Raw genomic sequence first — 26,047 nt, forward strand, 5'->3', positions numbered from 1 at the left:
AGACTTCTGGCCGTTTCCCTAATGTCTGATACCTCTTGTGTCTTTCTCATGCATTGTTTTTGCTCTTTGCAGGTCCTCCAAGCCAAGCAATGTGGGCCTTAGGAGATAAAATTGCTTCTTCAATAGTGGCTCAGACTGCTGGCATTCCAACTCTTCCTTGGAGTGGCAGTGGTAAGAAGGAAATTACTGTGTTTTTCAAGATCATTCTGATCTTTTTTCCTTCAACACATTAATCTTTAAGAAGTGTCTGTGCACAAAAAGGCGTTTGAAGAGATGTTCCATCTGTTTAGAGTTTCAAATTTGTATTATCTGAGGCTTAGATATAGTGACTACGATATATATGGATATGTCAGGCAAAATTTACATGTTGTGTAATGTGCTGTTAGTCTACCGGTACAGCTGTAATATCTGGTATTTCTGCAGTCTACTTTTCTAGTGGGTAGTTTTGGAGCACACAGCTAATACTCTGCTTCCATGGAAGCTCTATAGAGTTTCAAAAGACTGTAAATAACAACCTGGTTCTCAGAATTGGACAAGGTAAATGAAGAAGGATATAATTTGTTGCATGAAAAGATCTGCTCCCCAGAAAACAGAAACGTTTGTTTATGTTCTGCATTCTCTCTTTTGTAAATACTTCCAGACTAGTTCCTGGACTACTGGAAACACACTGCTGTTTCACCAATGTCTGACCTGTGAGTTCTCACTGAGAACTTGCAGCAAAATGAGCTAAGAAGATAATACTTATATTTCAGGTCTTCGAGTGGACTGGCAGGAAAATGATCTTCAGAAGCGTATCTTGAATGTTCCCCAGGAACTATATGAAAAAGGCTACGTGAAAGACGCAGATGATGGACTGCGGGTAGGTGGCTAGTACTTTGAAGGTATTTGAGGTCTTGCTGCATGCACATCTTGAGAGAGCTACAGGTTTAATTTATTTTTATTGGGAGTGCAAACTACAACTAGACTGTCAGCCTCAGAACTGAGCATTAGAAATTGGAAAGTGATCTTTCACATATCATCTTTGGGCCCAGCCTGCAGAATTAGGTGAGAATTAGGAGAAAGAAATAAGGGAACAAAGATGTATTTCATTAAGGGCTCTCTTCTGTTTTTTGTTTAATGCTGGAAGAAGATGTTTTAATAAAGACCCATGACCTCGTACGAGTAAGAAATATTCCTGGCACAATACAGGGTTTGGGAATTTTTCTTTGTAGTGATAGGGGGTGGAGTATATGATTTTTTCCATGTTACCCAACTTAATGATTTTCTGTATCACAAAAAAGCTTTTCTATGCATTTGTAAATTTAATGGCCTGAAGACTTGGTGGTCACTTTCAGAGGCTAGAGTTCTCTGTAGTCACAAAATCACTGCTGATTTTTCCAAATACAGGTACCCTCTCAAACTGGAATATTTGGTTTCTAACCCATTCATGTCTTGGTTGCCAAATAGAGTTAGACATGGAAGCTTGGACACAGATCAACAGGGAAATAATGATCTTTTCAATTTGATTGTGCTAACTTTTTGTACTTACCCATGTTTTTCTGCCCGTCTTGATCAGGCTGCTGAGGAGGTTGGCTACCCTGTCATGATCAAGGCCTCTGAAGGAGGAGGAGGGAAAAGGAATCAGGAAAGTTAACAATGCAGATGACTTCCCCAACCTATTTAGACAGGTAACTTTTCCCATTGATTTGTACTGTCTTCTTCTAAATGTTCAGGCTGGGTACTTCTGAGAGCACTGAATTAGAAATGTTAAAGAACTGAAGCAGTCTGCATTATCTATCAGAGCCTGTTAGGCTACTTTGAATCATGAGTTCATGCTTTCTTTGCTCTCCATGTTGGTAGGATTTCAATACATCTGCATACCCAACAGAGTTTTCAAATGTCCAAATATTGTAGGAGTTGCTGACTAAATCAAAGTTATGGAAGGCATCTGCAGTGTAACTGAAAAATGTTGAGGGACAGGAGCCTTATTTAGTTTATGGTGTATTTAGGAAAGCGGAGAAGAATGGAAATGGCACTGTAATCATACACAAGTGAACACAGGGTCTTTTCAGCCTTAAGTGACCCAGGGGAAATACTATGGATGTTCCTTATTTAAAACATGAACTTGGGATGATTGTGACTAAGCCAAGTGTTCACAAAAAATGATCTGCCTGTTTATATGCTGCCTTTGCTATAGGTTCAAGCTGAAGTCCCGGGCTCTCCAATCTTTGTGATGAGACTAGCCAAACAGTCCCGCCACTTGGAGGTGCAGATCCTGGCGGATCAGTACGGCAATGCCATCTCTCTCTTTGGCCGGGATTGCTCCGTGCAGCGCAGGCACCAGAAGATTATTGAGGAAGCACCTGCTTCTATTGCGACTTCGGTGGTGTTTGAGCACATGGAACAGGTGAGAGTGGCTCTGCGAGCTCTCTTTTCCTTGTGAGACTCCAAACAGGCAAGACTTTTTTTTTTTTTGACATTGCCAAGAGTTTTGTATCGTTGAATCTTTTAAAGAAGCAATATAGGGCTACATGTCTTAAACTGCTTAGTGTGGGCAACCACTCACATTTCCAAAACTGAATGAGTCCACCACGTGTAGACAAACAGATGTAGAGCTCCCTTCAAAAATGTGTGTGCCCCAAAAATAGGAAGGAAGTGTGTTTTAAATGTATATTGTCGTATTAAAAGCAAGCTGCAGGAGTTTTATGAATTGCCTAATGCTCAGCATTATAAATATCTGCTTCAAACTCTGCCTTCTGTAAATTGTAAATAAAATAAGCTGGAAATCAAAACTCCTGTGCCACAGGCTTTTCTTCGAGCAGTTCTCAGCCCTGTTACAAGCTTTTGCATGTTTCAGAATGCCAGCAAAAAAGCCTGAAGGGGGTGGGGTGGATGAACAGAGCACAGGTAACTGAGCATTGGGCTTGAAAATCAAATACTCTTTTTTTCCTGTATCCTAGTGTGCGGTGAAGCTTGCCAAAATGGTGGGATATGTGAGTGCGGGCACTGTGGAATACCTGTACAGCCAGGATGGCAGCTTCTACTTTCTGGAATTGAATCCCCGCCTGCAAGTGGAGCACCCCTGCACAGAGATGGTAGCTGATGTTAACCTGCCAGCAGCGCAGCTCCAGGTGAGTCAGTGCCCAAGCCCCATGCTCCTGGAGGCTTTAGAAGTACTCAAGCTTCGTATGTTGAAGAGGCCTGAGCGTGAAAAACCTGTTCTGCGGAAGCTTTAGTAAAATAGGGGGGTGAACTCTTGTGTGAGTCAGGGCCAGCGTTCTGTGTTACAACTGGATCACATACTGACGTTATGCAGATGACTAGATCTTGGTACTGATAGAGGAGAGGCTATAAAGAACGTATTAGAGAGCTCTATTAAACATGGCCTATATCTTCCTGTGCAAATAGGTGATACATGACTCTCCCACATTTCGTCCTCAACAAAAGTAGCCAATAACTTACAGGCCCATTTTGATAATTTCTTGGGATTTTTCTTCTGTGGCTGGAGCAAAGCTTCATTCAGTATTCCAACGTACATATGCATTCCTTCTGTTATGACTGTTTCACTAGGTTATAGCTCTACCATTTGGTTCTTTCTGATTTGGAAAGCAAAGATAGGTTATTTTCTAGTTGTTTCTCTTGGACTGCTCAGGTAGACCTTCAGTTAAAAGGAGTGTGGAGGGAAGCAATAGAGGAATAAAACATAGAGGTAGGAAAACTGATTTAAGGAAAGGTTGTGGGTAAAAAAAAAAAAAAAAAAGCCTGTTTCAACAAGCTGTAGCCATGAGCAGTTCAACTTTAAGCTCTGTAATTATTTTGTGAAACGAGCTGGCTTCTGAGGCTAGCAGTGCGATCAAATGCTGTGCCAGTTTTGAGCGGTGCATCGCCCACTGCCTCCAAGGGGCAACAGCTTCTTCCCAGCGTTTCTAATGACAAAGGGAGGGAAAAAAGAACAGACAATTGGATTTTTCATCTTTCAGCAAATTCAGCAGTTGTTTGAAGTTAGGAAAGTGACTTGGGTCTTTTTTAATTTTGATGAGCAGTTCCTGACTTCTAGAGCAATTGTTTCCACCTCTAAGCCCCTCGCTCATCGCAGATGCTTCCTCCTCCTGGCTGAGGTCCCTGCTCTTTAGCCTTTCTACAAAACAGGATTTGTGCCTAATAATTAGGTATTTGAATAGATGTGGCAAAGTCACGAAGAATTTGTTTTGATTTATTGCTTTTTCAAGGGGAAGTCATGACAGTGGGTGACAGTTATGGCTTACACAAATGAGTAGGCTTTTGTTGTTCTGATCCCCAAAGTAATGAAGGGAACCCATCACAGATCCTGTAGAAAGCATTTGTTGCATATACTGTGGCTCATCTGTCGCTTCTGCCCCTGTGTGCTGCCATGCTATCTCCCTCTTCTCAGCCCCCGTCTTTTCCACCAGTGGATGAATGTCGCAGTCCTCTTTCCCTCTTTGTCTTACGCTACATTAGGAGCTCTACGTGCTTTTCTACTTCCATTTTCTCAGCCCTCCCTTTCTTACCCTCTTGCTTGCTTTCTAGTTTCTTTCTTCTCCCTGCTGTTTGCATTTTGAAGTTTATTGGATAGATGGCAGAGAAGACAAACAGTTAAACTGCAATGTCTTGTAGGCCGCTCGGGAGCAGGATCATCTTCATTTTGTCAGGAGACTATTTTGGCTTTGGCCTAAACCTTCTCTCAGGAGGCGATTCCAGTAGCTCTACGTCTGTATTTGCCAGGCACTGCGAGTTTTGTAACTGGTCAGATGCTTTCCTCATTGTTTGGGCACTGTTATTCATATTGCTGACGCTAGATACAATTTCATAGGATAGTGCATTGATATCGTAACCAGTTTGGTCTTTTGTCTGTTGGTGTCTGGCTAATAGACAACTGAAATAAATGTTTAAGCTAAAGCTCATTCTTTTTGAACTGTAGATGCAAAAAAAAAAAAAATCCCAGTTAATGAACAGAACAAGTTGAACTTTACTCCATAAAGATACGGCCAGCAGCCAGTTCTGCTGGTTACTCTGCAGTTTATAGTTGCAAAATTCCATAGTTTCCTATAACCAGTTAGTGGCCTTCTGCCTCACTGGGATCTTAGTATATTTTTAACAGGCCTAATGTGTGCCCATCCTCAGCTGACCTAGCACTGGCCAGCTTCCTCTGGAGCCTTTTAACCAGTCAATGGAAAATACTGGATGAAGGGCTTAAGGTGGATATTACACTGAGCTCAGCTGTCCTGAGAAATATGAATGTTCCAAGACATGTCAATGGAGAAGGCTCACGTCAGAAAAAGGGCATGCATATTTGCTATGCTAGAACTGCAGCATCAGCTTCTACAGAGAACTGGTGGAATTAATTCTTCAAGGGATAGGTACTGTCTGTGAAGAGAGAAACTTACTTAGTGGTGGTTTCTTTTATTATTTATTTTATTTTATTTCATTATTGTTATTATTATTTTTCCTTAGATTGCCATGGGGATTCCCCTCCACAGGATCAAGGATATCCGAGTGATGTATGGTGTTTCTCCATGGGGAGATACATCTATTGATTTTGAGAATTCAGCCCATGTGCCCTGTCCACGTGGCCATGTCATCGCTGCACGTATCACCAGTGAGAATCCTGATGAGGTGAGCATTTTAAATTCTGTAGTTACTGATGACACTCTGATAACCGTAGGCTTTACACCTAGGTTCAGTCCCTGCTACTGTTCCTGAAAATTTTGGCAGCAAATTTAAAAGATTCTTCCCTTATCTCACTTAGCTGAGGGTTCTGTAGACTCTGGTTAGGCACAGCCTAAACTTAGTTGTGTATATATCATGTTGCAGCACAAAGTGGTGCTCTAGCCTTCAGAACGATAATTACTTCCCTAATTCTGGATTATTTACTTTTTCTTTAGGATGTATAGCTATGTCTGTCTGTCTTTACAGGGATTTAAGCCCAGTTCTGGTACAGTTCAGGAACTGAATTTCCGCAGCAATAAGAATGTCTGGGGCTATTTCAGTGTTGCTGCTGCAGGAGGGCTTCATGAATTTGCCGATTCTCAATTTGGTCACTGCTTCTCTTGGGGAGAAAATCGTGAAGAAGCCATCTCGTAAGTAGTCAGAAAAGTGGTAGAACCTTGAAAATTGCTTGATTTTGTCCTTTTTTATCCAAAGTGCCATGGGTAAAACAATACTGCTTACTTCTAGGCATTTTAAGAGAAGTTTCCTTCTCTTTACCTTGTTTTCCACATCATGATCAGGCTTCTCATCCTGTCTTGCTTTGCAATTCCACTGTGGTGCACCTACATTTCTACACTTTTTGCTTACTTCTCTTTATTTTTTTCCTTGCCATTTCATTCCTGCCTTGTATACCTGCTGCTGGGGTACAATATAGCTACCATTGTGTTGAAGTCCCTCTTTGAAAGCATTCAGGTGGAAGACTTCTAACAGGAAAAACACTGATAACTTGTTATGCCCATGCCTTATAATGGTTTATAAACCATTGATGGTCCTTCTGTGGTGTGGAACGTTAAAGCATCTGGTCATAAGGCAGGGCTGTCTGACCTGTCACCCATGCCATTTTTCATCCAGAGCCTTGCCTCTGTTCCATTCTGAGTGGGGTGGAGACCACGTCTGTCTGTCTTACGTATACTTCTGACATATGGTAGCTGCCTAGATGATGATAGCCGCGGGAACTCCTGATCTCATAGCTGCAGCTGGCTGAGCTGCTGTTGTTCACACCAGCAGCAGATTGAAGAAAATCAATATTCTTTCATTCCCAAGTGTGCCATATAGGATCTTGCTCCAGTGCACATGCTCTTCTGCTATTACTTTCAGACTGTTTTTTCTCAACAGCTCATGGGGAACTATCTAGAGTTACCAGGTTGCACATTACCATTAGTATGGGATAGATAATAGGTATTCTTTTCCCTTTCAGAAACATGGTAGTGGCTTTGAAGGAGCTGTCCATCCGAGGGGATTTCCGAACCACTGTTGAGTACTTGATTAAACTGTTGGAAACAGAAAGCTTCCAGCAGAACCGCATTGACACTGGCTGGTTGGATCGGCTCATTGCTGAGAAAGTTCAGGTGCAGCTGCTTGCTTTACAGGACTACAGACTGCAGTGAGGAGGGGAAGGGGGTGGGTGGCAAGCTTGGTGCATGCTGGTTGCAAGAGGACAAGCTTTTAGGATTGGTTAATATGCACTTACCATTTTATGAATAAACATTTTCACTGGCCTTACTCTTTATATCAAAATTTCAGGTCATCCCTGTCAGGGAAAGGTGGTCTTAAAGTTGGCCAGAAAAGTGTACTTATGAATTAAGGCTAGTATTTTGGTTTGCAGTTTGGGACAGATTATAGTGGAAATGTGGGTGGAGCCTCAAGATCTGATCCAGAAAGAAAAAAATGTGGTTTTCTTTTGAGGAGTTACAGAGGTAATTGCTTCTATATAGTGTTTGCATGGATGCTACACCAGCTTAATTTTAAGGAGAGGTTGGCTGTGAACCAAAAATAGAGCTGAGACTGTTGATTTTTCAAGTGGGTGTGTCCGGCATGGACTGAAGCTAAAGGAGATGTAATTGCGTTATACCCTTTCTTTCCAGGCTGAAAGGCCTGATACCATGCTGGGAGTGGTGTGTGGAGCTCTGCATGTGGCTGACGTGAGCTTCCGAAACAGTGTCTCGAACTTCCTGCACTCTCTAGAAAGGTAAAATTGCAAGCTGGTCTGGTAGATAGCTGATAAGCAGATAGTAATTAGTTTTGATTTACAAGTTCTGTTCAAGTACAGTACAGTCCAGAAATGCAGTTTGTTATCTGCTGGCTGTTTGCTGGCCTCAGGAAGCTGTTTATCTATAGGCCTAAGAAGACTGGCAGATACCTATGCCTCTCCCCAAAATAGCCCCTTCTGTTTGCTCAGATTGGTTTGGTTTCTGGCAGTTTTGGCAGAAGCTCCAAGAAATGGCTCAGAAATGTGGAGTTCTTTTTCTGTGTGCTGCTAGGACATTAGGGAGTCTTCAATTGCCAGATACTGTCTTTCTGCTGTTTTGAGGATTGATTTAATTTTCCAGATTTGACGTAATTTTCCAAATTGAATGTTTCCTACTATTACTTAGAAAACGCTCTCTGCTCCTGCTGGCTTTAAAGTAGAGCAGGCACTGTAGGGAGACTAGTCAGGCTAAACCTGGTGTGATCCAGGCAGGTCTGCTCTTACCAGAATTCTTCCTCTCAGTGTCCTCTTGGTGAATCCATATGTAAACAGAGCTGCAGGGGGAACAGCTGCTTTATCCCTGTGTTAAGTTGTGTTACATGTTCTGTAACTCAGGCTGCGATGTTCCTTTTGCAGACTCTTCTCTAAGGCAAAAGTGGGTGAATGGAAAGGAGAGTAACACTGGTCTGTTCGGCTGGAGAGAGATGGGCTGGCTTTGTCAAACTGTTACATGTCTCTCCTAAGAAGACATGGTTTAAAAGCCTACTCCCATCTCTCTGCTAGCAGTTTCCAAATTCTTGCTTGCATCTTTGAACCTGCTTGGGCCTCTGATGGCCATTTGGTGGCTTCTGGAAGGCCAGTTTTGTTTTGTACTTCTCTTTCAAGGGGCCAAGTCCTGCCTGCTCATACTCTGCTAAACACTGTGGATGTGGAACTCATCTATGAAGGACGGAAGTATGTGCTGAAGGTACGATGCACAGTGTGGAAACCCATACTCTTGCCGCTTTTAGTTGGAAATGTCTGTGTGCTGCTCTGGCTTAATCTTTGTAATACGTGTAATTATTGGAATTAAATCAGTGCAGGGTTTATTTTCTCTGCTTTAGTGGGGTTAAGAAATCAATACAATCTCCCTTATGATAATAGCCCATCACATCTTTCCATTGCAATATCTCTGTGTACCTCTGTAGACATTTTAACCTTTCGGGGTCAAGAAATGCTCTGCACAGGATGAAGAATACTTTGCTACAGGCAAAGAATACTGCCTGTCGGTTCACCAAAACTTTCAATTGATATTTCTGACTATGTAGATCTACTCTGTTGGGTGTTTGAGCCCAGTTTCATCAGCATGACAGAATTTGTAGCAATTTTTCCCTTTAGTGTTGCTTTTTCTTTGCTGTGTGCAAAAAACAGTATTAGAAATACTGTTTAAAGGTTGCAAAACCAAGCGTACAAAAGTTAGGAAATATTAGACTTAAGACTGCCTGTGCAATCTTAATTAGCTTTCTTGGGCAAATGTATTGTGGTGAAGTTTTTAGTGACGTGACCACATACTGTTTTTTGCAGCTATAAGTATTCTGCACCCCTGCACCTTCATGATTTTATCTTGGCATCCCTTTGATGAGAAATACAGAGGTACTGAACAGCGGCTAAAGTATGCTTTAAGTGATTTACCCAGCTTCAAATAGGGACTCTGTGGCAGAGACTGTGATAGGATCCCCTTTTTCCAGGGAGGGCTTTAGCTGCTTTCTCTGTGAGACAATCTCTTCTCCTTTTTTTTTTTTTTTTTTTTTAATTATCTCATTCATTATGCACTTTAGCACACGACTGTGACTTGTACATAGATTGGCATGAAGAAATGGTATATGATTGTGTAATCAAACCTGTACAATTAATGCATAAGTGTGAGAGGATTAAATCAAGATTCATGGACAGCATTAGTTCTAGCATCTTTTGACTGCTAAATGCTTGGCTTTGTGATCCCAGTTGTTTTTACATTATTTTTTTCCATCTAGCACAAGAACAAATCACTCTGTTCCCTTTCTTTAATTCCCACAGTTGCCGTGCTTCTAAAACTGTGTATGTTGTGGCAACCAAGGCACTATCAATGCTGCGTTTATTTCCTGTGATACGTATTGTTCTTGTGGATCTGCAGGTGACCCGACAGTCTCCCAATTCCTACGTGGTCATCATGAACAGCTCGTGTGTGGAAGTTGATGTGCACCGCCTGAGTGACGGAGGACTGCTCCTATCTTATGATGGTAGCAGCTATACTACCTACATGAAAGAAGAAGTGGACAGGTAGCAACGTGTAAAGATTAATGTTTGACATTTACATACAAGCCAAAATTAGGTGTCCTTGTAACTTTATGCTTCTCAAAGATCAGCTGGGAATGGAATTCTCTCCTAGGAAGTGGTTACTAGTTGTATTATGGACGAGTTTAAAGAGAGAAGTTGCCTTCACCTGAATAACAGATCTTGGCTACTCTTAGAAGAAAGATCTGAATGTGTGCCCGTGCAGAGTCCAGTTTCCTGCTGGCCCTTTAAAAGTGCCCTTTTGTATAATTAAAAAACAAACAAACAAACAAAACAACAACCCCAAAAAACCCCAAAACCCCAGAACTACAACAAAAACCAGAACATTAAAATCTTTAAAATCCTTGAAACTCCACAGCTGCCTTAAAAATAGATACTATTTCACTGCATTCCTTCAAAATTCCCTGCAGTGTTCATAGCCATAAGGTCAGTAAATGTCCAGCTTCTGGAGTGTGAACCACTGCCCCCTCTGCTGGTTTCTTTTCTGTGACAAATGTAATGAATCTGGTCAGGAATACAAAGAGAGTTTGGGTAACTTTCTGGGTTGGAAATTGCTGTAAAATCTAACCTCTCAGTCTGCTACCTGGGTACATCCTGCTCTTCTCAGCTTTGCTCTGTATACAAGAGGATTTTGCATGAGGGGGGCAGTTTGGTGACTGTATTGTGTGTTAGGTATCGCAAGTGTAGTCTCCACTAACATCAGTTTTTCTCTATACGAAATCTTGAACTTCATTGGTTCTGGTTCTGACAGTGAGTGGTACCTGCTGGTAGAGAAGCAGCACAAAAGTAACATACATACAACCTTGTTAAGGGTATTCTGTCTGGTTTCTGATCCCTGTAGTCCTGTTTTGATATGATTAATCTTTCATATGCAGGGCCCTACCATTCAGCTCAGAAGAGCTGGTTGAGGTGTTCTTGTTTAGTTTTCTTTTGAAGTAGAACAGGGAAAGAGAGGATGGGTTTTCTGCTTCCCATGTTTTCCACAAGAAATGCTGTTGCAGTGATTTGTCCCGTTCTTTCCTAGGTATCGCATCACTATAGGTAACAAGACCTGTGTGTTTGAAAAGGAGAATGATCCCTCCATTCTGCGCTCGCCTTCGGCTGGAAAGCTTATCCAGTATGTGGTAGAGGATGGGGGACACGTGTTTGCAGGCCAGTGCTTTGCAGAAATAGAGGTAAAAGAGTCTCAAAGAACTGACATGGCTGCAGGTGCTGAATCTGCCCAGGCAAAAGCTGGGGAGAAAAAAAATTGAATGCTTTGGAACTGGGAGTTGAGCATTGAGGGATAATTCACAGTATTTCCTTTCCAAACTTTGCCTGTGGTTTAACCTGGACTAATGCAGGAATCAGGAGTGAGAGTGATGGGGTGGGGAAGAAATTACTTAACAGCTGAAATTTGAGTGTTAATGACTGTATATCAAATGATAAGCAAAATTTTTCAGCAGTGAAACCATGGGTTATCATCTTGCTGTGATACCAAGGCGGAGTGAGATCCACGTGTATTGTGTTTTTTAGCTGTGGTGAAGAAGACCGCCTGCTTGTAGACCACTGCTTAGTGCCAACACAGACTCAGAAGCAGAGTTATATGCCAGAATTAAGTAACAAATTAAGACTTCTCTGATTACCTGATCATTTATTCAGATTGGTCAGATGAGTTAAGAAGTGTCACTCCTCCCTTCCCCCTTGGAAATTACTTAACTCTTAGAGAGGAGGAGGGTGAGCAATTTCTGCATCACTGTGAGGAAAGCACGAGAGGTTGCGTAGGAGTGCATGGCTCAAAACAGATTTGAGGGAGGGGAGGGTGTGTTTTGACAGAGGGGCAATTAAACCAATTGGGGACAATGTGTAGGAGAAAAATATCAAGCTGGAGATCCAGATATTTTATGTAAGTGCTTTTACACGGCAACACAGCCAGGTCTAGTAAGGAACCACCTACTCTATTCCTGTGTTCCCTGTTGTGGTGTATAGTACAGCAATGGTAAAACTAGACTGTCTCCCCGCCCCACACCCAACCCTTCTGCTCTGAAGGCAAGAGCTTCCATGGTTGATCTAAGGAAGCATCTCTGTGAACAGCAGTCTGAGACCTGCGACCTCTAGAAAGTAATCCTAGTTCCCTGTGCAAAAACTGAGTGTGTTGCTGTAGCTTTTGATAGTGGCTCTCCCACTTCTAGCCTTTAAAGTGCAGCAGCTGCAGTGGTAAATTGTATCTGCTTTGTTCATTGTGTTGAGTGTGGGACCTTCTTTACTACCTGTTTGGTCCAAGCAGTGTGGAGCAGGTGACATTCCTGAGGATGGCTTCCTGCTGCCCTCATTTGTGGCCGGTTATTTTGTTCTACCATTCACTTGAGTGTCTGGGGTTTCATTCCCTGTGTGTGTGCTTTTAAGCCTTTGACAAAGCCTGAAAGCAAAAGGTGCTCCTGCAGGTTAGTGGTAGAACATTGGCTGCTGGCTCACAAAACTGGAACCATTTGGGGAACATGGAAGCTGAGTGTGTAACCTGTTTTCCTTGCTACAGGTGATGAAAATGGTGATGACACTAACAGCAGGAGAATCAGGCTGCATCCATTATGTCAAACGCCCAGGGGCAGTCTTGGATCCAGGCTGTGTGATTGCGAAGCTCCAGCTGGATGATCCTAGCAGGGTTCAGCAGGTAAGAAGTTGTAGGAAGTGCACATGGTTGTTGTGTTTTTAGTAAGGGAGTGATGTTGAGAGTGGTACAAGATGGTCCAGAGTACTGAACCAGTTTCAGACTTATGCGTTGTACTGGAATTGGCACTTTAACATTTATTTGTCTCAGATGAGGACTTGGACTCAGATTATTGTCTCTTTCTCTGATTCAGGCTAAGCTTATGTACTTTTCTTGTTCTCTTCTTACCTCAGTACTGTTGTGGGTACATGGCTGTCTAGAATATTGGAGGTTGACCAGATTTTTTTCTGTCTGCTTTATTCCTATGCATGTTTATTTCATTTCTTTTTACCATGTATTCTTTTTTAAGTGACCCTCTTTGGGAGGACGGGAGTTGATATCCCCACTCCAAGAGTGTCGGGCCCTGTGAAAGCAATTGTAGCAAATCTGGAAATACAAAAAAGAGCCTAGGATATGGACCTTTTCTAAGGTGAAAGGCAGAGATACATTCATTTAGGGATGGTAGGCTGGGATGTAGCTGTTCATGGTGGAAGAGACTCTATTGTTCCTTTAGCAATAGCTAGTTGAAAATTGTGGGAAGTTGTTGTGCAGTGGGTGGAAAGTGATTGTCAGCAGCAAACTGTTGGCTTTTCCTGTGCTCTCCTTTGAGATTTTTGGTCATCCTGGATCTAAACGATGAGATAAACTTTAACGTATTTGGGAGAGAGGCTGGAAGCTTATTTTGTGGCTGTACACAACATAAAACTTTTGGAGATACAGCTCATAACTTTTCTGTCTCTCAGCCAAGTGCATTTTCCACCCTGGGAATTCTTCCAAGTTAAATCTGAGCCTCCAGTCAAGGGTAACTGGATGTTACTACCATGCCTGATGCCATACAGGAGGGTTAGCAACACTGTGCTGTTCATTGTGTTTCCAGGCTGAACTGCACACGGGTACCTTGCCGCAGATCCAGAGCACAGCACTTCGAGGCGAGAAACTCCACCGCATCTTCCATTATGTCCTAGATAACCTGGTCAATGTGATGAATGGATACTGCCTGCCAGAGCCCTACTTCAGCAGCAAGGTACTAGTTACTTCTTGTTTCAGAGCGAGAGCACAAATATTCTTTCAGTTCAAGGTAAGGCTGGCCAATTCGCATGTCACAGCCAGTGGACCAAGAGTCATGGCAGTTACTACCCTGCTAGTGCCAGTTTGATTTAGTTTTCTTTCTTAGCCTTCCTTATAGTCAATCTCACCAGAGAGTAGGTGAGACATGGGAGGGTCCCGTCTGTGGCACTGAAAACAAAGACAAAGACAAGGAGTTGAGCTTGATCTTTACTGCTTGTGCCTGCAGCCTTGTACATGGGAGCTGTGTAAATAGCCAGCTGTGGTAGAACTCCTAGAGGGAGGAGGAAAGAAAGTGGATGAATTTGAGTCAGCTGTTGGTGTAAGGTAGCACAGCAGCTTCGTCATCTACCCCAGTTCTCTGTTTTAGTCCCTGGGACTAGCTGTGTGATAAAACAGTATTGAAGACCTCACTGAAAAGCTTTTCCTTTTCTCCCTTCTTGGTGATTATTCTTTTCTTCATGCTTGTCTTTACACTGACTTGTCTCTCTCTAGGTGAAAGGCTGGGTTGAGCGACTAATGAAGACACTGAGAGATCCATCTTTGCCTCTGCTGGAACTTCAGGACATCATGACCAGTGTTTCTGGACGGATCCCACCCAATGTAGAGAAGTCCATCAAGAAGGAGATGGCCCAATATGCCAGCAACATCACATCAGTCCTCTGCCAGTTTCCCAGCCAACAGGTGATCAGCCAGACTTAGATAGAGGAATAAAAATTGGTTTGCGTTGGGGCAGAGAGAGAAAGTTCTTGTAAATTATCTGGAGGTTAGTTGGACCTGAAAGGTGTGTTTGAACGTGGGATCTTCATGATGAAAGATACCTGTATCACTTGAGCTTAAAGGCTTGCCCCCTTTACATGTGCTGAAGGGTATGTGTGCCCAGCTTTAAACAGGCGGTTTGGAAGCAGTTTAATCATATCAGTGGCCTTGTGGGCATTTATTTATTTATTTGCTTTTTGCTTGGTACCTATGCAACAGTGCAATTTGTACTGTCAATGTAACCTTAAAAAAAGAGTGATTGCAACTAAGGGAGGCCTGACCAGGTAATGAGATGTTGGAAGATGATTTCTCCAGTATATGAAATGCTCTCAGTGCATTGATTTTTGTGTCGTTGTCAGGTCATTAACTTCCTTAGCAGTTTAGGGCTTTGGCCTTTGCCGGAGTCTGCTGGTGCTCTGGTCTGGTTTGTCTGGAAGTTTTCAGATTTTCTGCTGATGGTTCAGCCAGATTGTTGCATCCAGGACTGGGACTTTCATGGGATTGCTCTCTTTCAGATTGCCAATATCTTGGATAGCCATGCAGCCACCTTGAACCGGAAATCAGAGCGTGAGGTCTTCTTCATGAACACTCAGAGCATTGTGCAGCTTGTACAGAGGTGAGCCATTTTCAGGGCTGCCCCCTAACTTTTTTTTTTCCCTATTGCTTGAAAGACCTGAGCCTGCTTGTCTTTATTCAAATGGCTTTATTGCACTCGGAGCCTAAATCACTAGGAATAACCCTGTGTACTTCCCTCAGGGAGGTCAACAGTGAGGGGGCCACATGTGTGTGGCTCCTGGCTGCCTCTATGAAGCACTCATATAGATCACAGAATCACTAAGGTTGGAAAAGACCTTCAAGATCATCAAGTCCAACCATTAATCCAGCGCCACCGTGTCCCCTAAACCATGTCCTGAAGTGCCACATCCACACATTTTTTGAACACTTCCAGAGATGGTGACTCCACCGCCTCCCTGGGCAGCCTGTTCCAATGCTTGACCACCCTCTCGGTGAAGAAATTTTTCCTAATATCCCATCTAAACCTCCTCTGGCACAACTTGGGGCCATTTCCTCTCGTCCTATCACTAGTTACTTGGGAGAAGAGACCAACACTGTCGTCGCCACAACCCCAGTTCCCTCAGCCGGTCCCCATAAGACTTGTGCTTCAGACCCCTCCCCAGCTTCGTTGCCCTTCTCTGGACACGCTCCAGCACCTCAACATCCTTCTTGTAGTGAGGGGCCCAAAACTGAACACCACATTCAAGGTGCGGCCTCACCAGTGCCGAATACAGGGGCATGATCACTGCCCTGCTCCTGCTGGCCACACTAGTGCTGATACAGGCCAGGATGCTGTTGGCCTTCTTGGCCACCTGGGCACACTGCTGGCTCATATTCAGCCGGCTGTCAACCAGCACCCCCAGGTCCCTTTCCGCCCGGGCAGCTCTCCAGCCACTCCTCCCCAAGCCTGTAGCATTGCATGGGGTTGTTGTGGCCGAAGTGCAGGACCCTGCACTTGTCCTTATTAAACCTCATACAGTTGACCTCTGCCCATCGATCCAGCCTGTCCAGATCCCTCTGCAGAGCCCTCCTACCCTCCAGCAGATCAACACTTCCACCCAGCTTGGTGTCATTGGCAAACTTTTTCCCTTTGCTATATGAAAGAAAGGTTTAACTTCTCTCCTGACACTGATTACATCTTGGCCATATCATCAAGCCACTGGTGTGTGTTATGTCTTTCAGTGTGTAGAGTTTTGAGTATTTTTAGAAGAAAAAGGACATTTTGATGCAAAACATGAGCTGTGATACCCCACAACAGTAACAGCAGGGGTTACGTATTCACATAACAGTTGGGGTTTTCAGAACCAGGTGCACTTCTTTCTGTAAGCACACAGGCTTATTCTGCCATCATGTTGAGTGTTACTTGCAGGTCTTCAGAGCAGGGCTGTGCCAGTCTCACTCAGGTTTGACTTGTATGCTTCTGCAGGTACCGGAGTGGCATTCGGGGTCACATGAAAGCTGTGGTGATGGATCTGCTCCGTCAGTATCTGAAGGTGGAGACTCAATTTCAGCATGGTGAGTCTCTTAAGCACGTCAAGGGTTTGGTTTCTGAACGAACCACATTTGGTCCCAAAAGGTCCACATGGACCACCTTCAAGAAAGGTTACTCTAACTTTATGGTAAGGCGAAGCTGCACAGGTTTGCTTTTAAAGGTCTGCCAGTCAGATCCTGTTTTTTGTAGAAGAGCTTATGTCCAGTTTGAGTTTTCGTGGTAAGAGTGCTCATAATGCTTGTGACAAGCAAATGACAAACTCCACCCCAAAGCCGTCTGTTCTGCTGGTTTTCCACTGTTGGTATATCCATCATCTTTTACATCCCGTGTTACCTTACCCACAGTTTAGATGTCATAATATGACTCTGGTCTCTTTTCGGTGTAGGAATGCTCCTTTTCCCTGTAAATCTTCAAAAGAATAGCTCCTATATGAGTTTATTATCCTCTTAAGTGAGGACTTCTGTATAGCCTGGGGTAAAATGACGGGCTCACTGAATTATGAGTTTCTTTGTTTCGCCATTTCTAGTCTGTTACTGAGCTTGCTAACGCTCAGCCGGTCTGTGTGGTCTCTGCTTGTTCTAGATCAGAGATGAAGCAGTTCTCCTCTGTGTTTCCTCACTGACTCTGTCAGCAGTGGCCCACCACTGGCGAGTTCCCCCACTCGGGTATTCCACATGTAGGAGCTTCATATTAGAAGCTTGATTTTATTTCCTGATTTCTGAGCATCTGCAGAAAAATTAGAGTCAGAAAAACTGTTAAAATTCTCCACACTATTAAGTTCTATCTTGCCTGTTTATTAAATTCTATAGTAAGAAAATCAAGTGCAGTAAAAAAACCACCCCTCACTATGTTATTGCACCTGCTGTAAAATACCAGGAAACTGTTTGCTGTTCATAAGAACAAACCTCAAAACTCAGCTTGAGAATTGAAAAAAAATGCATTGCACTGCTGTATCCAGGCACAAGATGGCAATGAAGCATTAGCTAATTTTGAGGCTTTAGCTCTTACAGGTATTTCAGATTCTGCTCTACTTTCTTTAGTCCTGCTCCAGTACCTGTGCCACCCTAATGGTACTGCAGATTCATTCCCACTTCAATTTGCTGGTAGTAGAGGATGGTGCAAGTCTTTTTGCTGTTATTTTATTTTGGTTGTCATTTGAGTGAAAGGCTGAGCTCACCATCCTCTGTTCGTATTGCTCACAGAGGAGATATTTGGTACTGGAACTGTTTTAATAAGAGTAGGATGTTTAAATTTAAGTTTACAGTTGAGGGGGTGGTGGTGGGAGGAATGCTTCCTTCCCAGAATTGATTGTGTGGGCCATGCAAAGTAGATTCTCAAAACGTATGTGTAGAAAAATAAAGACACATCTGGTAACTTGTATTCCTTGACACAGAGGTGTGGAGACTGGAAAAAATGTGCATTTCTGATTGCAGGTCACTATGACAAGTGTGTCTTCACCCTTCGGGAAGAGAATAAAAGTGATATGAATGCTGTATTGAACTACATCTTCTCACATGCTCAGGTCACCAAGAAGAACCTGCTTGTTACGATGCTCATTGTAAGTTTTCTATGGGTGCTCTAGAAATTTGCTGCTTCTTGTAGTTGTGTGTTTGATGCTTTGAAAGGTACTGAACTGACATCTCTCATCCGTAAAGATGCAAGCCTTCTAGCTACAGAAGCAGTGGCAGCAGTGTGGAGTTTCTTCATGTGTTCTTCAGGCATGTAAGCCACGCATTAGAGGAGACCCAGAACATACTGTTCAGCTGGGGTTGGTGCACCTTCTGGTTCATGACTGTCCTGCATTGATTGCCTATCAGAGTGCAATGAAGGCTAATTACGCAAGTGATTTGTGAGCATCTGTGGGGAGATAAGAATGCAGACTTAACTCTTACTTGGAGGATGCTAGAGGCTACCTTTTAGACACTGGGCTGTGACTTTATACTTGGTTTAGTTTGCTGCTTCATCTTCAGGGGGTCTCAGAGAGGTCCTGTCTTTAGATAGCTCATGGTACTCAAACTGGAGTTGCTTGGAAAGCAGTATGCTACCAGCACAAAAAGCAGGTGTGTTTTTTTTTTTTTTTTTTGTGGTGATAATTCTGTAACAGCAACATTTTTATGGTCCTTCATTACTAACGAGGGTGACTTCCTGGTAGTGAATGGCACTAGCCAGCCCATGTGGAGGCCCATATAATGCTTGAAGCAGAATGGATGCCCACCTTCCTCATGGCAGGATGAATTTAGCTACAGTGTGATTTTCAGCTGAACAGAGTTAGCTATCCTGCTTTTTAAGAGGCTAATTACAATACTGTACCTGTCCCTCTTCCCCTCCTCCCTCCCAATGTAGTCTCCTACTGCCAAAAATACGTCCAAAGTACCCATCCACAAAATAACTCTCAAAAGAAGAAAAAGAGTCATAATTGTCTTAGGCTGAGGCTGGGTTTCTTAAATTCTAATTTGTAAAATAAGGACCCTGGCATTCTTTCTTTCTGGTTCTCCTTTTTTCCCTTTTTTTTTTTTTTCCCCTTTTTGGTGTGTGGTGTGATTGTAAGTAACGCTTGCCTTAAGAATCTCATTATTTGAACACGGAGCCATATTTCCTCTGAGAATTCTGGAGTAGGTTTGAGCCGGGGCTGTTCATTTCTCAAGTAATCATGCTGGCGTGATGGAGAGAGAAAATGGCAGCTGTTCACAGCTCAGGCCTTCAATTTTCTTCAGAGTCCAGTCACTCAAGTGTGTAATTACACGGGGGTGCCGGGGAGGCGTTAGGCCTTGTCAAAGAGCTGGTTTGAGGCTTTGCTCACTGCCTTTGCCAATCAGTGCAGGCAAAAGCCAGTGCAGCGCCAGCTACCTGCTTTATTTTGTTGTTGTCATCCTGATTATTTCTTGCTAAAATAGGAATGAAACTTTTTGTCTAGTTTTTCACCTCCATGCAAGCCGTGTCATGGACACAGAGCCTTGCTGTGTCTTCACGTTGGCTGATGTCTGTCCGAGAGAGTGAGTGGCGTGCTGGCAGATAGGGAACGCAGAGAAACGTCAAGGAGTTTTCCTTTTTCCTTCCTGTGTAGTCATTCTTCCCACCACCGTCTGTTATTTCTACTCATGTAAAGGCCGACATCCCAGTTTGCTAGACCTTAAAGCTGGAGAGACCATGTTGCACGTGGTGGAAGACAGCCGGGCAGCTAGCCAGTGGTCCGAGCGCCATTGGTATGGCCTCCGCCAGCGCGGTGCCCGAGGCCTTACAAACGGGCGTCTGCCCTCACCCGAACGCTGCGTTGCAGGGACTGCTCAGATCGAGTGGGTAACGGGGGCTCCGGAGGGGCAATGTGCCTTTTGTCACAGTGTCATCTCTGGCACGGCGAGGGATTACCCTCCGCTGAGTTACAGGTCACGCCATTAACCAAAAGACTCTCATTCCTCTTTCTTCCGACTCACATTACTCTTCACGTCTGAGGGACCCCGTGGCACATTTGGTGTAATCATGGTGAAGGCTGTGGCATTTTATGGGTTGCCAAGCTATTTATGTGGGATGGTTTAAGTTTGTCCTCCAAGGGCAAACGTCATGTCAAAATACCTTGATGCTTATGTTGCTGTTATTGATGTATCCCCAGGAATCCATTATTAACACGGGGCTCTGAGGATGGTTTTAGTAATAGTGTTATGCTGCCATCATTCACCTTTTTCAGCTAGCAGGCGTTTAACGCAGGATGGGAACTACTTCATCCTTCATATATTAGTTGAAATATAGTGTGATTTGGAGTTGTATGTTCATTTTATGTACTTAGCTGACTGTTGTATGCACATCCTAGCCTTAACTGGACAGAATCGCTTGTGGCATGGCAGATCTCCTGTGTCCTATTGGATTTTTGTTACCTCGAGCAGTAACGCTACAGCACCCAGGAATTAGTATTTCAAATACAACAAAGGCAGTTCTTGAATTATTCACTGTGAATTCACATGGTGACCTGGAGTGGATAAATTTACAGAACTTTCTTTGGCAACAGTCGTTGTAATGGTTGCTGGCCCAAGACTGGGTAGTAGGGACAACAACCTAATAAGAGTCAGTAGCTTAGATTTTTTTCAATAAGAGTGATTTGACTGTGGTCTCTCACCCTGGGAGATGTACGCCGTCATTCCTAGAGATGGCATCTTGCTTCAGTGGGGTTGTTGGAGAGAAAGGGGTCAAGAGAAATGTGGGGAAAAACCTATTTAGCTTTGGAATCGCATGTAGTATGAGCTGTTATTTGTTAGTCAGTCTGTGGGACTTGGTTTTTTTTTTTTTTTATTTTATTTTCCCTGGCAGGCTTATCAATCTAACCTGCTGCACAGAGGTTTGCCTTTTTCCCTTTCTGTTTCTTGGATCTTCAGAGGGCCTTTTCTGGACTGTATGTGTTTAATATCCCTTAAAACTTTAAGGCACCAGCTCTCTTTCCTGTTGCAAATCCCTGTTTCATCTTGCATTTTGCTCTTATGATTCATTTACCAAGAGAAAAGCTGTTAAATGCTGTATAGAAGAAACACGTTAGAGGCTCCTAGAGGGTTTCCAGCTTCGGGAGTGGGAGGGAAGAGGCTCACAAGGCAGTGTCGAGTAGCTGAAGACTCTGAGATTATTCATGGGGATTGAAACTATTTTTGGAAGACAGTGTGCGTGAGAGTGCACCTCCTCTGTTCAGAAAACAGAACAGATTAAAGTCTTTACTGTTCGCATTTTTTTGAATGGCTGAAACCAAGAGAGTTTTGAAACGGCATTAGCGCTGATAATTATGCTGTTCCGTTTATTGGGTTATTCAGCCAATTTAGACAGTAAAGTAAGCCAGTGAACTTCCTCAGCACCAGGATTCGCTTTAGTAGAAATAGAAAGGAGTCAGTCCTGTACTGGGGTGAGAAACACATTACATCATTTCTGGGTTTGGTTAGCTTTGCTTAGGCTCATTAGAGGAGAGACAGGACCTTTTTTTTTCTTGTGTTTTGCTGAAGCTGTACAAAGCGTGTGGTGGGTTTGTGGTTGTGGAGTTGTGGGGGTTGGTTTTGGTTTTGAGGTGTTTTTCAAGTGGACTTCAGGAGATTCTCCTGGCAGTCAAACCTTTGTTGTTTGGTCACCTTTCACGGTTAAAGTTTGCTAATCTTTGCGTGCTACACAAGGCATTTTGCTACATTAAATGCTTTCTGAATTTTGCATTGCTGCTGGGGGAGACTTCTAGTACAAAGCTGAAATTGGGTAATGGGAAAATGTTTTGCTTGAGCCTCTTTGACAAGTCGGTATTTCTCATGTGTTTGGATGCCAAAACATGTGCTACAAATATGAACATGGATGATGGTGCCAGTCCCTTCTTTCCTCTGAAGCTTTATTTATATGTGTAAAATTATTGAAAGCCTAATACTTGTACCCTTATCAGCAAAGAATTACAGAATAATTTAGATAGGGATCTCTAGAGTGATGTGGTCCAGCACCTGAGTGCACGTGTGTATGTATTTCAGGTTTAAACTCCTTCATAGGAGACGGAAGATGGTTTTCCTCTGTTCTAAACATTTTCAGTTCTCTTTATTTCTAGGACCAGCTATGTGGCCGTGACCCCACCTTGACAGATGAGCTGATTAATATTCTGACAGAGCTGACCCAGCTCAGCAAGACAACCAACGCTAAAGTGGCCCTGCGAGCACGGCAGGTGAGGGAGCGTGTTTAGCAACCCAAGCTGATCCCTGCTAGAGACAGACTGTGCCATTGCTGATCAGATCAATACGGACTGCTCCCACTTGGAGCTTGCTCTTTTGGAAAGTCTATATCTCTAGATGTTTATTTTGATTACTATGCAAATGCGAAGAGTAGATTACTGTGAGCAGCGCTTTAACAATGAAGCTAATTAACCAATGATTAACCATTGTGACAGTCTAACAAAGATTGCAGTGGATTCCCAATCGCTGTAAAATTTGAAGTTAAGATTGCATTCTTTTGTTCCTGCTCCTCCAAAAAGTTTCGTCTGGCTCAAATAGGAGTTAATTGAGAGTAGCCTATGGTTTGTGCGATGGAGGAAGTTGAAATACATGGTCACTGTGGTTCCTTGTGGCTTTGTAATCTGTGAACTTGACCAGCACAGGCTGCCTGGAACATGCAGGCAGCTGGACGGTAAACAGCCAGGACACGCTATCCGGGTTCATTGGCTGCCTTACAACTGTGGATCAGTGTGTGCAGAGAATAGGGAGAGAAATTTACACAAGAACCAGATGTTCTTTGCAGCTGCTAAGGAGTTGTTGTGAAGAATTGTGCTGGCCTTTTGCAGGGTTTCTTCTGCTTTCTGAGCTGTGTTTTGTCAGTTTCTTTTTAACCTGAAAATAATTGGGAAAACTCTTGATGTTGTAGGTTCCAAGAGTCTAGTACAGATAATAATTTGAATGCCAGATATCTACCTGGATATTGTTGTGAGCTTCCTCTTTAGCAGTTAGTCTGTAGCCAGGAAGAAGTGAGAGGGCATAATCGTTTCACGGTAATGCTAACCCTTGTAGTCTGATCACTCCTCTCGCTCCACAGTCCCTATCTCCATTCTGAAAGTCTTCAGCAGGAAAGCTGACACTTTGGGGATCTCTCCTTTTATTTCAGAGCTTGACTGTTGAAAATGAATGGGGTGTTTGAAGCTGCTCAGTGACCTTATGTTTCCTTCAGGATTGTATTTGTGTCCTTGAACCATTCAGTTATTGAACCTCTCAGCAGCATGCTGGGGATGGTGCTGCAGTCCTTGTGTATGTCTTTATGTTGCTCTTCCACTTCATTTTCCCCTGCAAGCTGCTCCCCCTTCCTATCTCCGTATCCTTCATGTTGGGCATTTAATACCTGGCACCAGTGTCTCTTGCTTCCTCTGCTTGGAAGCTGTGAAAGGCGCTCTCCATTGCTGGCCTCCCCACAGCTGCTGCCTGCCAGATCTGCTTTCCAATTAACAGCCGGTCAGGCAATCCCCAGGACTAGCAGCTCTGCAGTGCTAAATCACATGCACTGATGGAACTTGATTGAAGCTGTTCCTTTGCTCCATGGGGAATTGCCAATAATACAAACTGAGCAGATACACAAATGAGGCTGGGGAGAGGAGAGAGTTTGCAGCATCACCCAGGTGCCACAGAATTCACAGGAGAAATCCACCGCCTCTTCTGGGATGGAGCAGGCTATTGCTGCCTTGGAGGTAACAGCCTCCTGCGGATGGCCCAGCATAGCTCCTTTCACTGACATTCCTTGTGTTTTCTCTTGACCAGGTTCTCATTGCTTCCCATTTGCCATCCTACGAGCTGCGTCACAACCAGGTGGAGTCCATCTTCCTGTCCGCTATCGACATGTACGGACACCAGTTCTGCATTGAGAACCTGCAGGTATCTACCAAACTTCTCTCCTTGTTTCCCTGCTTTCTTCTTGCTGATGCTAATGTTTCTGTATTAAATCGCACCTGTAACCCCAAGGTCCTTGTGGCTTCAAGTTGCATTGTTCTGGTTTCTAGCTTTCCCCTCATTTTTGTTTTGGTTCCTACACTGATAGCAGAATGACCTCATGGCTGTCTATGACTTCCTCAAGGGGGGCAGCAGAGAGGGAAGCGCTCATCTCTCTCTGATGACCAGCGACAGGACACGAGGAATGGGATGAAGTTGCATCAGAGGAAGTTCGGATTGGACATTAGGAAAAGGTTCCTCACTGGGAGGGTTGTTGGTTACTGGAACAGGCTCCCCAGGGAAGTGGTCATGGCACCATGCCCATCAGAGTTCAAGGAATGTCAACAACGCTTTCAGTCATACGGTTTAGTTTTAGGTAGTCCTATGAGAAGCAGGGAGTTGGACTTGATGATCCTTATGAGTCCGTTCCAACTTGAGGTATTCTATGATTCTATGATTTAATATTATAAGGTCATAATCCTGGATGAATAACAGGAGAAGCATGGAAATCAGTACTAGTCAGGCATGATTTGGAGTTTTTGCTTTTTTGCATGACCCTGTCTGCAGGACAGGCCGTTCTTTTTTAAAACTCTGCTTAATGTGATCTCTTCTAGAAACTCATTTTGTCTGAGACATCCATCTTTGATGTGCTACCCAACTTTTTCTACCACAGTAACCAGGTGGTAAGAATGGCAGCTTTGGAGGTAAGTTTATTCCTATGGAAAAAATAATCAGGTTTTATTTTTCTGGGTTTTTTGTTTTGTTTGGGTGGATTTTTTTTGTTTTGTTTTGAGCACTGTTACCCTGCAAGATTGAGAGCTGTAGGTTGTGTGGAATCTGGCATACTTGGAATCTGGCATTTAACAGCATTAATATTCATAATTGACTGAAATTTCAGATTCAATTTCTCTTCTTTGCATGAAGAAGACTTAGGTGGTTGAAAGGACTGAAAGTGAAGCTGCTGTCAGAGAATGTGGTCAGCCTACCCTGTGTGCCTTGTGCTGATGGTTGTATCCTGCCAGACTGGCCTTCCTCAAAGAGTAACTTTAAATTCTGGTTGAATTAGAGTTCTATCTAGGTATTGATTTGGAGGTATCTGTTTAGTTTTTAAGATTTTTTTAAGTGTATTATTTGTCATCTTTCTCTCTTTCTGCTTCCTTAGCACAGTTAAGCTGATGGAGTTTTTTCTCTCATCAGGTGTATGTTCGGAGGGCATATATTGCCTATGAGTTAAACAGTGTCCAGCATCGCCAGCTGAAGGATAACACTTGTGTGGTGGAGTTCCAGTTCATGCTACCTACCTCCCATCCGAACAGGTCAGATCACATGTTTGGGTGCCGTTGGAATTGGAGGTTTATGAGGGGCTGCATCCTATCGTGGCAAAGAACACTTGCAGTAGAATTGATGGAGAAAGGGAGAGTCCCAGTGCCTCAGATAAGAACAGATTATTCATGATAAAACCCTTCATTACTGAGTCCCTTCTAAGTTATTTAAAACCTCAGGAGCTGTGGGTAGTAGTTTCTGCAGTTTGGATTAATTTAAATATGATACAGTTTTCATGTATTTTCTGATTTTTAAGTTCAGCCTGTGTAGTAACTTTCCTGTAGAACTTCAGTCCTAGCTGAATCCCGAGCCTTCCAAAAGATACAGTTCCAGGCAGAATGATAATTACTTGGAATTTTAATGAAGAACAGTCCATCAGACTCTGTCCCCTTCCTGCAGTGCTCCCCTGCCAGCCCTTTGTCACTGTTTGTGATTGGCTCTACTTTCAAACCTGGCTTTACTGGATAAGGTGAAATCTTTTCTAGCATGTGGGTTTTTGACTGAGAAGACCAAGATGCATGTATGAATGTATTTTATATAGAAATGCTAGTGTTGACATACTTTGGTTTTCAGTCAGTATTTATCAGAATTTATTTCTCATGACTGGAAGCAAAAGCATTAACTATTTGCTGCCCTATCTTATAGAAGAAGGGTCGCATCTCCTAGTGTGTGCTGAGATCATTAAAAAAAACCCAATTAAACAAACTTGATTATCAGAACTTCTTCAGCATCTTTCAGGTTAGTCAGTTCCTGTGTTTTTTCATTTGCAATAGGAG

At 43.3% G+C, this 26,047-nt stretch overlaps 1 protein-coding gene across 1 annotated transcript in view; it reads left to right on the forward strand.

The window, feature by feature from the left end:
* The window catches only part of ACACA (acetyl-CoA carboxylase alpha), a gene marked incomplete at its 3' end in the record, with an annotated part of 113,249 nt that overhangs the window by 2,963 nt on the left and 84,239 nt on the right, over positions 1 to 26,047 (forward strand). Inside the window, 23 exon segments of the mRNA XM_082008650.1 lie at positions 73 to 171; positions 753 to 859; positions 1,556 to 1,609; positions 1,611 to 1,667; positions 2,177 to 2,386; positions 2,940 to 3,110; positions 5,452 to 5,613; positions 5,914 to 6,077; positions 6,905 to 7,055; positions 7,572 to 7,675; positions 8,561 to 8,642; positions 9,828 to 9,973; positions 11,013 to 11,163; positions 12,504 to 12,638; positions 13,552 to 13,698; positions 14,235 to 14,423; positions 15,014 to 15,114; positions 16,480 to 16,568; positions 17,979 to 18,103; positions 22,094 to 22,207; positions 23,781 to 23,894; positions 24,563 to 24,652; positions 25,146 to 25,264. Coding sequence (XP_081864776.1) covers positions 73 to 171; positions 753 to 859; positions 1,556 to 1,609; positions 1,611 to 1,667; positions 2,177 to 2,386; positions 2,940 to 3,110; positions 5,452 to 5,613; positions 5,914 to 6,077; positions 6,905 to 7,055; positions 7,572 to 7,675; positions 8,561 to 8,642; positions 9,828 to 9,973; positions 11,013 to 11,163; positions 12,504 to 12,638; positions 13,552 to 13,698; positions 14,235 to 14,423; positions 15,014 to 15,114; positions 16,480 to 16,568; positions 17,979 to 18,103; positions 22,094 to 22,207; positions 23,781 to 23,894; positions 24,563 to 24,652; positions 25,146 to 25,264 — 2,881 coding nt within the window.

This window comes from Phaethon aethereus, assembly GCF_964289735.1.
Source record: "Phaethon aethereus genome assembly, chromosome: 19".
NCBI lineage: Eukaryota > Metazoa > Chordata > Aves > Phaethontiformes > Phaethontidae > Phaethon > Phaethon aethereus.